General features: G+C 37.4%; 2 protein-coding genes across 7 annotated transcripts; one reads left to right on the forward strand and one right to left on the reverse strand.

Annotated features, from left to right (window-relative positions):
- Positions 1-454: 454 nt before the first annotated feature.
- On the forward strand, positions 455-4,191 carry LOC113716791 (transcription factor bHLH79). Of its 2 annotated transcripts, none has more exons than XM_027241235.2 (6): positions 455-1,155; positions 1,549-1,740; positions 1,933-1,998; positions 2,857-2,925; positions 3,089-3,160; positions 3,668-4,191. In XM_027241235.2, the coding sequence occupies exons 1-6, from the start codon at positions 835-837 to the stop codon at positions 3,794-3,796; spliced, it is 849 nt and encodes a 282-aa protein (XP_027097036.1). In that variant the 5' UTR covers positions 455-834; the 3' UTR covers positions 3,797-4,191. The 2 variants fall into 2 exon arrangements, with proteins under 2 accessions (XP_027097036.1, XP_027097037.1); XM_027241236.2 differs by having other exon boundaries at positions 3,716-4,191.
- A 1,712-nt stretch (positions 4,192-5,903) lies between these two features.
- On the reverse strand, positions 5,904-11,048 carry LOC140004083 (ubiquitin-like modifier-activating enzyme atg7). 5 transcript variants are annotated; one of them, XM_072070378.1, is made up of 15 exons: positions 10,848-11,048; positions 10,466-10,632; positions 9,876-10,099; positions 9,520-9,711; positions 9,381-9,435; positions 9,190-9,284; positions 8,809-8,995; positions 8,588-8,693; positions 8,359-8,503; positions 8,100-8,249; positions 7,827-8,015; positions 7,455-7,649; positions 7,258-7,373; positions 6,989-7,148; positions 5,904-6,739 (listed from the first exon to the last, which is right to left on the reverse strand). In XM_072070378.1, exons 2-15 carry the CDS (start codon positions 10,602-10,604, stop codon positions 6,566-6,568), a joined length of 2,127 nt encoding a protein of 708 aa, XP_071926479.1. In that variant the 5' UTR covers positions 10,605-10,632; positions 10,848-11,048; the 3' UTR covers positions 5,904-6,565. The 5 variants fall into 5 exon arrangements, with proteins under 5 accessions (XP_071926479.1, XP_071926478.1, XP_071926480.1 ...); XM_072070377.1 differs by having other exon boundaries at positions 10,466-11,048; XM_072070379.1 differs by having other exon boundaries at positions 9,876-9,983; positions 10,466-11,047.
- Positions 11,049-11,609: the final 561 nt, after the last annotated feature.

Raw genomic sequence — 11,609 nt, forward strand, 5'->3', positions numbered from 1 at the left:
ATGGAATAATTACTGTAGCATTTTTTGTGATGTGATATATGTGAGATAAAAAAGTGATTGAAAATATAAAAAGGTGGGTTGAAAAATGTGTTTATGATACAAGCGAAATAATATTTGGAATAAGCTGACTATCCAAACAAACCGCGCGGTACTAGCAATTTTACCTAGTACTTCCTCCGTCCTATTTTGATAGTCCTGTTTTCTTTTTTCATCTATCCCAAATTATCTAAGAAAAAAAATTAAATTAAAATGAAAAGTAGACTATAATTCGAGACAGATAAAAAACGAAAACAGAAACTATCAAAATGGAACAGAAGGAGAATAAATTTTTTGAAACGTAACATATGAACTTGTCTAAGAAAAAAAGTCAAATCAAATGATGGTCAAAGTTTAGATATGTAAATTACTCTCATTTACACCACGCTACTTTATATAAGCAAATCCGAGGGCAAGTGAGGGAGGGAGGTGGGAAGTACACGCGAAGAGTAGAGAAGAGAGGAGGGAGGAAGGTGTTTGTTAGGACAGGAAACGCTGGACCCTCCGCGAAAGCCTCACTCCAAAGTCAGTTGTTTTCAACTCCCGAGGAGTGATAGTGAGAAGAGAGTGGTGGACAGAGAAAGAGAAAGCTACGGCAGAGTGAGCCACTAAGTACTGTACGCATACCAACGACAGCGCCCTCCACCTCCCACCGCCACCACCTTTACTTCCTTCAGCTGTCACCGTTCCTCTAACAAAACCTTTGCATCACCAGCTCTCCCAAGGTCTCAACCAATGCTGTGTAACTGAATAAATAAAGTTCCAGTTCGTTTTTGGATTCGGATCGGGTTGGGAGAAATGGATCCGCAAGCGTCCTATAATCTGGGATGTGATACGGCGGCGTATAACTTAGCGGAGATCTGGCCGTTTCCGATGAACAACGGTCCCGGTCCCGGTGCAAGCGCTGCGACGTCGTTTCACAATACTAATGACTTTGTTGCCACTATGAGTATGAACATGAATGTGAATTCCGGTGTTAATAGAGACCGTGATCCGATGGTAATGGAGCAGGCTCCAAATCCGACTCCCAACAGCAGTGGTGGCGGAGGAGTTAGGCGGAGAAGAGATGACGATGAGGCAGTTAAAGGAGTTTCAAATAGCAGTAATGGCAATGCCATGGTAATTTTTCCTACTAAAATTACACTCAATTTACGCTGTGCATATGAAAGTTTACTAAGCTGGAAATTCTTTCCACACTCTTTTTTTTTTTTTTTTTTTGCTTTTGTTGTTTAGTTGTTTTAGTTGAATTGCTTGGATGTAGTATATTAGAAGTTATTTCAAATCAGATTCTGCATTGTTTTAGAATTTGTCATTGTTTTGAGCTGATTTTATCTATATTAAGTTCATAGGCATCAGAATCTAGAGTTCGTAAATTGAAGATCCACGTGGATTGCCTGTGCATTATACCAATTCTACCGTTACCGTTAGTTGCTATCACTGTTTAACCTGAAGATTTGAACTATGAATTGCTTAATTTTGATTATGATTTAGCGGCTTTTGACAATTGTGCAGAAAGCATGTGATAGTAAAAAACTTAAGACAGCAGGAGCGCATGAGAATCGGGAAGCGGAGGCAGAAGGGGAAGCAAATTCAGGCAAGGCAGCGGAACCATCTCCAAAACCGGCTGAACCGCCTAAGCAAGATTACATCCATGTGCGAGCGAGAAGAGGTCAAGCTACAGACAGTCATAGTCTAGCCGAAAGGGTAATTTTCTTTAGATTATCTATCGATTTGTTGTAGTAATTCTTTACGTTGCTGATAGTAAGGGTAATAGTTAAGAGGTTGGAGGTCTTCAAATTTTCATTCAGTAGCTGCATCAGATGGATTAATAGAAAAGTAGCACGCTACTTCTGGAAAATAACAAAGGCTTAGTTGTTTTATTTTACTGATATGCAGGCTAGGCGAGAGAAGATAAGTGAGAGGATGAAAATTCTCCAGGACCTGGTCCCTGGTTGTAACAAGGTGAGCTCTGGCTTTATATCCATTTGTCTTTTACTTCATGAACTAACAGTTCTTGTTTGTTGATACTGTGGTAAATTTTGACATTGGGAAATGGTATCATTTGCTCGCTAATTGTCATATAAGATGACATAGAGAATTGAAAAAGAATTTTCTTTTGTTTTTCTTAGTTTTTTTTATCCTTCTTATTCAATTGAGATTTCACACAGTTTGATCTTCATTAAAGCTGATGAAGCCACTTAAAGTATAAGCAACTTAAATCAACTTAGATCTCATTATGGCTGATAGTACCCATAGAAACAGATACGTAAGGTAGATAGTAAATTAAAGTGACACCTGATCCTTGCTGTCAAAGGTCATCAAGTTTTTGTAGTACAGCATTAATGAAAATCACCACAAGAGAATGAAAACAATAGGTATTTGAACTAAATTGGCGGAAGATGATCCTAGTGGTGCACCTTCCCATTGGATGACTGAAGGTAGTGCTGCTGGAGGTAAAAAATCAAGTCCCAAGAAATTTCTCTTTCAATCTTTTCCCTCCAAGAAATCTCTCTTTCAATCTTTTCTCTTACAATTCGGTCATATTTTTCCCTCTGTTACTGTAGACTCATTTTTCACCTTCCTAAGGAGTCTAGGGATAAATTAACACTGCTACATTGGTTGGAGTCTGTTTCTGTGGATGCTCTTTCTTTGTTTTATCCTGAGTGCTTTTTTTTTTTTAATGTGTAAGAGTTATTTCTGAATTGCACCTCTAGCTGTTGCACAATTTAGTTATCTTGAAGGGTAATATTTCACTTCTTTAAGCTGGCAAACTTTGGAGGATATGTCAGTTTTCTAACAGAAGTTGGTCTTCGGATTCAGGTTATCGGAAAAGCTCTGGTTCTTGATGAGATTATCAATTATATCCAATCCTTACAGCGCCAAGTTGAGGTACAGTCTGTACAGTCTTCCCCCTTCCCCCAAAAAGAAAAAGGAAAAAGAAGAAGAAAAGAGAAGCAGCTTCTTGTGAATAGTGGATAATCCTATGACTACTCCTGCTTTTGGCTCATTCTGTAACAGTTTATACTGAATTGCAAATTTACTTGCCTTCCAGTTTCTTTCAATGAAGCTTGAAGCAGTTAATTCAAGATTAAGCCCTGGAATTGAAGGTTTTCCCTCCAAAGATGTAAGTGCACTAGACATCTATCATGAGTTGCCAGAATGTGTCCCATGATAGGAGCTATACATTGTGAAACATTTGGAATTAGTGGGTGTGCAGTTGAGTCAAGCCAAATCATTACTTGATCTTCATAATTTGAGCTTACCTGACTCCTGAATCCTTACTTTTGTTCGAACTCGCTGCTGTTAAGAGTTCTTTTGTCTTGCTTAAAAGCTACGCTAAAGGAAAATCTCGTGACTTGGTGAGGAACTTTGTTCATCTTTTCTTTCAATGAAATGAAAGACCAAACATCATTTCCTTTCTAAAATTTTTCAGCACTTTGAAACATATTATGTGAAGAAAGGACACCTTATTTATTAAACTACATACAGTAGAGAAAGATTGAAAGCTGTTGAAGGATCATAAAAGATAGAGACGGGACTTGCTACTATTGATAAAATATATAGATACTTTTACCTTTATTTACATACTTTTGGTGTAAATTTTTTGACATGTAGCACATGTTGTTTCCAGTTTGGCCAGCAGCCATTTGATTCATCTGGGATGGCCTTTGCTTCACAGGCGGTGAGGGAATATGCTAGAGGTACATCACCTGATTGGTTGCACATGCAGATTGGTGGTGGTTTTGAAAGATCATCATGAGTAAATATAGTTCAGATCAACTGGTAATAAGAGCGTTGAGAAACCAGGCTCATTCATTCAGTGACCATCAGAAGATGTCCATTTTTCTGGGTCAAAGAGTTAGCTTACACTCGTTTCTTCATCAAAGCCACAGAAATGTCGGTAGTCTCTTCGACTCCTGAAGCTTATATCAGAATATCTCCATAACTTGGTAAACAGAGAGAAATTGTTTAGCTTCTATACTTCTTCTGGCGGGATTGATCTATAATGTCTGGTACAGTGTTCTTGTGAGGTTGCTTGCCCAGAACTTATAAAGCTCGACTAATCTGTGTCAAATTTGTTTGATTGAATATATTAAGAAACCGAAGATTAACTGAATAAATAAAATTACAAGGATGTAAGTGCTTGTTTCAGAAGTTCCAATGCTTTGCTCTCATATTACCTGATTATGCGAGTTTAGACATTAAAAAGGGTTCAAGGGAAAGAAAAAATTTTTTTTTTTAATGGTTCGCGGAAATTTGCCTTCCGGTTTGGTACCTTGGCAACGTAGACCGATCTTTTCATTTGTCTTTGCGTTTTTCATTTAAAAAAAAAGAAGGGGAATGAAATAGCGCAAAGGGATTGGTGGATGGAAATATGAACAAAAACCCTTGACCTCGCGCACTGGCTGCTCGGCTTATAATTTCCATCTGTCTATGTATCAATGAATGGCTGGCTGGCCGGCCGGCCGAAACCTCGTCCTATATTTGGCGATGTAGAAAAAGAAGAAAAATTCAACGTCCGAGAGTAATTTCTCATTACCAGAGAGTTTGCACGGTATTAAGATGCGGATGCAATAGAACCTTGGACCGGGTTTCAGCTTTTTGATTTCGATCAACAGAATCAATCATAAAGTACAATAGAAACCAAACAAAGCAGTTTGAAGCGGGTCATGACAGGCCAAGTTGGGGTATTATTCCTTGATGGAAAAGTAAACCTGCTACTAATAAAGGGTTGACAATTAAGCGGGCCATGGAAATTGCATGGCTTCCGAAGCCGACTCTGGCTAAAAGCAGCTCCAGCCAGATTGGGGGTAGAACCAGCTGATAGATAAACACCAAAATACAGTTCCCCCAAGTGTGCGTACCACCAAGATGAACAACAACATTTGCTTCCATGGATAACTGATGCGAACACGACCTAGCCAATGCTTATGCAACATTATGAGCACTTTGTCAAAATCACGAACAGAAAACGATGCCTTGCCCTCAAGTACTATGAAAAGAAAACCAACAGCAAAGCTGCAAGTGCAAAAGACACCAGTATTCTTGCAACAAAGGGGATACACAGACCACAAACTTCTGAGAATTTATAAAAAGTGACCCAGAAAATGCAGATTAACCAATGGATCAAAATATGTGGTAGCTTATCCTTTCTCTTTATTTAATTAGACCAACTATGTAAAGATGAGTTCTTCGACAAACTAGCGTTTGTCATACAAAGGAACAAGAAACTGAGTAAGATCAAGCCAAAAAAACATGCTGCCCACATATCAACTAATAACCGTATTCATGCAAAGAAACACTAATTTGATACTAAAAGTTGGAGAAACAGGAAAAGGGCGGATCCGAAATATAACAGGGGTCAAGCGGCGAAGAAGAAAACTGTTCTTTAATGCACTAACTCCATTTTATGTAGTAAAATTGACAAATGATACACCTTCCAATGGCCAAATGCTGATCCATAATAAGATTCTAGGCTGTGAACTAACGCAAACTCACCAGCCAGAAAGTTGTACTGTACCTGAAAGTGTTTAAACTAACAAATAGATGTAACGACAGACTAGAAACAAAAGCAGTGTACTTGAAAATAAAATAACACTTGACAAATGACATGAGAATCATAGGATATCTTTGAACAGTACAATATTTTGTGCAGTTACAAAGGTTTACAATAATTATTCCCATCCTTCATATGTTAAAGCTAATACCATCTAAATTACATGTAATTATATTCCACACCTTTATATTCACAGAGGTCTCCACCATGATCAAAGATAAAATGCCAAACAATATGAGCGTTGCATGCAACCAGAACAACAGCTAGTTCCAGAGTTATGCACAAATAAGTAGTAAAAGGAAACTTCATATCTGCAAACAGTTATTCGTAAAAAGAGATAAACTTTTAAGGGTATGCATATAGTACATGAACCTGATTCAAGTTGAATGGAACTAAAAGATACTTGGGAAACCTGCATGATTGTGTCTTTACTAAAGACTTTAATCAGAGAATTTGTCACGAAACCTGCAGCTTTCATTCGGAGCCAGGTATCCAACAAATAACAGGAATAATAGTAGTATCTTTTTTTTTGTAACTACAAACTGCATTACCAAAACAATTTCTGAAATTAGTAGCACTGGGAATGGATGCAATTTTGGAACATCTTCTTATGCTGTTTGCCAGCTAACCACTCCCAAGAGTTCTAATAACTAGTTTTTGGGGATGCCACAGAAAACGGGAAAGCAAGAAGCACATCCTAGTAGGTAAAGATAACTTCTCGTCTTCAAAACTTTTTCCTTCTTTCTGTTTGCCTTGTACCAACCATTCTGCAAGTGAAACTACATCAACAGACTTCCCCCCCCCACCCCCCCCCCCCCCCAAAAAAAAAAAAAAGAAAAGGACAAATCAAGTAGAAGTCAAACTTTCGTCTCTTTTCTGGTGATTTCTACAACACTTCAAACAAGAACATTCATGTTAATTTCCACCAGAAGATTTTATATGATCAGCTGAAGTTAATTGCACCAGAAGATTTTATATTTCCACACAATCATCCTCCGCATCATCAGTTCCAACTTCCCAATCCAAATTAAAAGAATCAGCTGACTTTTTCAGCTCTGTTAGTCCTGTTCGATCTTCTAGATACATAGGTGTATTGATAGCTTGAAGGACAAAATCCAGCCCTCTCTTCTGATATTCCAATATCACCTGGAATATTTCAAGTTCCAGAGACATCAAACAACCTCCAGAATTAAACAAAAACCAAAAGAAGGGATATGCAAAAGATTATAATAGCTTCACACAGGTAAAACGCAAAGCTAGAGAATATGGTTTTACGCCGACAAACAAAACCATTAATAAAAAACCATTAATAAAATGATTGTCCGGGTTGTGGTGGTAAATAACGTGATGCATTTATTTACTAATAAGGGGATTTAACAGTTTTTAGAAACTTACAGTGCTGCTACAACCAGTGCAGCTAGAAGAGGCATGCCCCACAAGTGTTATCATAGACATCTGGGAGAGGGATCCTCGAATCTGATGGGGCAAGATACCAAGACAATTCTCACTGCTCGGGTTATTAGCTGAGTTTGCAAACTCAGCATCCGCAAATATCCTGTGTGAGAGTGTCCATAAACAAGAAACATGAAAACACAGCACACCCAATATAAAACTGTCATCAGGTAATGGCCATTGATAACGTCATGCAGTAAAAGGACAATTACCCCAAACGATCTTGTAAAATTCCTGCTAGAAGTTTAACAGCATAGCCAGATGTAATAGAAGCAAGTCCAGGAAGAGCAACTGTGCACTGCTGATCCAAGGTACGGTTTGCAGTCGACTGAAAGTAGAACAAGTGATCAATGCTTCTAAAATCAAAATCTTATAACTTAAAAGATATTTCAATAATTCAAAATATTACGTCAACTGGCGCAACCACGTCATTACAGAAATAGCATCCTAGTCTCTGTTTTCCCATCCTGTTTGTAAGTGAGAGGTTGTGCATTTCAGCAGACAAACTACTTAGAGCTCCAGAATCTTTGATCATGCTCAAAGGACCAGCTCCATGACGCATAACTACAAAGCTCTCAAATCCTAGAGCTGCTGTAATAGCTATCTACACAAAAAAGGATTATTTATCAGGACCATTGTACAAGTGAAAGCAACCCAAGGTATCTAGTCTTTAAGCATCAATATTTTAAAGCACACATTATATGTAAAATGATCCCAAGATATGATGCAACAACTATACAACAGGACAGAACTTAATAGGACATAAGTTAATAAACCATACCTTGTTAGCACTAGAGCAAAGAAGAGTAGGCAGCCACCGACTCTCTCGCGTATCAGTCAGCAAGAATATTACATCATGACATTCAACTAAATCGTGCAGCCGTTTACAATCCTCAAGCACACTTTGCTCTTCTTGTTCGGGCACCGGATGCCCAGGCATTGGAATAGCCATCACAATGCCTTCTGCTTCCTGAGAGGAAGAACAAACAACATCCTTTCAGCCAAAAAATCGATTTTTCTTAGGGCTAATTCATTTTGGGACTAAATTAATCACCACTGCAGGAAAGATGCGATTTAAACTTCTAACTGCAGCAATGGCCTTAAATTCACCGCAGTCATCTAATGTGTACAGGGACTGCCTCAGTGGATTTGAAATGGCAACCTTGCCGCTATCAAGCATTGTAATTTTACGGAAACCCCAAGCCTGCAAAATTAAAATAATTCTCAATAAGGTATCGAGGCATTAAGATTATCAAGTTATTGTTTCTTTCAACAAAAAGAGGTTTAACTTGAAATTGGTACCAAACACTTACCATAAGCAATCTAGCAACTTCGCATCCAAGTGTACCTGCTCCCAGTATAAGACATCTAGTAGCAGACAAGATGCTGAGGTTCAAATCTGGCACTGCACGCCATTTCATAAGCTTTAAATTCAAATCTGCACTTGATATGGCTAAACTGCACATCATAAACCAAAAATGGCCTAAATAAGGAGAATGAAACCACATTAATAAGCAATTTTTAACTAATTTCCTCTGATACCTAGTTGGATCCATAGCCTTTGCAAGGCTGATGAAGTTTGGTTTAGCATTCCCTTTGTTCACTTCCCATCCAACAGCTTTAGGCGTACAGTCACGAGTTTTCCATTCTAAACAAACGTGAGCATATACTTGAGAAAAGCAGGGAAACCAAAGTTTTGCTAAAAGTTGAAAGAACATGAGTAGCAATTTGAAGAAAAGCTGTTAAAGACTCTGCATCTCTACCTGGTGAAACTGATATAGAAGCTTCTCCAATGAGTGAAAACCCTAAATCTGCAAAACCACGAGTCTCGCGATAGCACAAGAAATGAACCTTCTCAAGACCCCATCTTATGCAAATATATGCAAGATAATTTCGAAGTGGCCAACCAGGATATGGAACATTACAAGGGTCATAAAAACCAAATAAAACCTGGACAAAAGAGCGGCACCAAAAATCGTTCAAAAACTATTGATTTTTCCTATGTTTCATTAAATGTACTTTGTAACTATATTTTTTGCGCATTATAAGTCCATAAAACAGAAGCTATCATTTGTCAAAATTTTATTCACTCACTAATAACGACCTTATTTTTATAGCAGCTAGTGTAAGGCATGTTAACAGACCTTTTGACCATCATCCATGCAAGCTTCCCAATCAGCTAGATGTCTAAGAGTAACATGAGAGTCTGAAGCAATACAAACCAGAAAAAATGGCACACCTGCAGTGACATCAAGGTTTAAATTCTTTATGTATCAGACAATACACATCAAATATACAAATTCTGATAAAACTACAAGCCATAATCTAATCATGCCTGTTGTAGAGCTTGTATTACGCCACTCATTACATGCTGATGACAAGGACTCAGCCTGTTTAAGAAGTTGAACATCTTTAAGATCAAAATCTTATCTTTACAAGCTATCATCAATCCATAGAGTTGATCAGAGTAACACCTGTTCTAAACTAAGGCACTGGGATGCTGACCGCAAACTGACCACCCTTGCTGCAGGATCAAGCATTAGAGCAGGGAAAGCAAACCAATAACAAAAGCTCCATTTTTTCAGCTCTGCAAATGATATAACCATGAATCTTAAGAGCACAGAGCTGCTCTCCTCCACTTTACCATTGTGAATATCATCCCAAATCTGATATTAAACGATAAATAAACTAGATACATGAGCAATGTTCCAGCACTAGCACATCTAGCTTTCCATCCATCAAAGATTACAGCTAGTTAAGTAATCAAATTCAAAAATAAAATTTTCTCCACATGGCATTGACAGTTTCAATAAACTTCACTTCATAATACCTTCTTAGCTTCAGTCTCAAGTAAGCTCACTCTATCAATGGCATTGAAGCCCTCCAAAGTGTTCGTATTGTAAAGAATGCCAGGTACAGGACATCTATTCCTATTCCCCTGATTCAAAGTAGCAGGTAAGGATGATGATTGTTTTTGATCTTCACTAGGCAAAGACTCGGCCAGAAGGGTCAGACGACTTGGAACTTGCTTGTGCGAACAAGGTGCAAAAAAACCTAGCATTTTATCACAACAAAACCAAGCTACTAAAACCTGCTTAGGCATTATAAATAACTAAATAGTGCCATAAAATTCAATTTCTACTTAATTTGATTGCTTGAAATATGTATCCCAGACTAAACCCAAAACAAAAAGTGGAAAAAAAACATGTAGAAAAGCAGAAAGAAGCAACGGAAACCATAAATGGTGCGATATATATTCTCTATTTGCTCAATTTGATTGCAAACATGATTGAATAGCAAAGACAAGCTACAGATATCATAAAAGATCCCATAAAAATTCAATCTTCAATCTTTCTGAGTATTTGAACCAAAAAAAAAAAGCATAAAATTAAAGTGTAGAAAAAGCAGAAAGAATTAAACCAGTAATGGGCATTGGAGATTCATCAAGCCGTAATTTGTTGAGCTTCAATGAAGACAATCTATGCCAGAAACCCTCATCCACTCTACTTTGAAACGGTGCAAATTTAAGCAAAGTTCCTTCCTCAGCGTCAACGACCATGTTTGCTGATTTCTTTCCCAAAATTCCCCTGCAAGGCCCCTTAAAATTTCAAATCTTCAAAAAAAGAGCCCCCGAGGACAATACTTGATGGGTCCAAGCCAAATTGTAATTGAAAAAGTTTTGGTAAAAGATTTGCGAAATTAACCGAAGCCCACAAAAAGCTTTGGCGAAAAGAAGAGCAAATACGGCGACTTCTTGTCAGGAGAAAAGTTAGAAAACTTCAAAAGGTGCCAATAATCGTACGGTAGATTGTAAACGTGTACTTAGCCTTTGCTTATTCCCAGAGATAATTGAATTCGATGAAGCAAGGTGTTTGATTTGGTGTTGGAATGGGACGAGTAGGACTGTCAAACTGGCGCTGCCCGATACTTCAAGCAGCTGTTGAGAATTGGGATTCTCACTCTCTTTTTTTTTTTCCCCAAACTAGTGTGCCACTACTTTTTTCTCCAAAACAGTTCTAGACTAGCACCTTATTTTTCTGCCCCTCGTGAAAATTGCACCTTATTAAACTAGTTTAAATTGGTTTAGATTGCCCTTTTTTCCACAAAATTTTTATATTTTTAACATATATTTTTCAACCACCTTTTTATTTTATATGTATCAAATCACTATCATATATTTTCTATAAAAATTTTAAAACATAATAATCTAAACGGACATATTTGAAAATTACTGAAGAATCTCAAGTTGGACAAGTTCGACAGGAGAAAAACAATTAATTTTTTAATAAAAAAAATTCAAAGAATCGCCGTATATATAATAATAAACTACGGAAAGTAGAGGAAATTAAAGTAGTTATTTTGCACAGTATGAATAAGACAAGAATGTGCAATGAGACCACAAAATTAGTCATGTGACATAATTATTATCAATCGCAAGACAATTGTATAATTATACAAATGCATTAAAAGGTTGATTATTTTCTTCTAGATAAGATTAAAACTTATGTTGGAAGTGGCATTTTTATGTTATTATTTTGACATTAACTATAGCATTTTTACAACA

This window comes from Coffea arabica, chromosome 11c (genome assembly GCF_036785885.1).
Source record: "Coffea arabica cultivar ET-39 chromosome 11c, Coffea Arabica ET-39 HiFi, whole genome shotgun sequence".
Classification (NCBI taxonomy): Eukaryota; Viridiplantae; Streptophyta; class Magnoliopsida; order Gentianales; family Rubiaceae; genus Coffea; species Coffea arabica.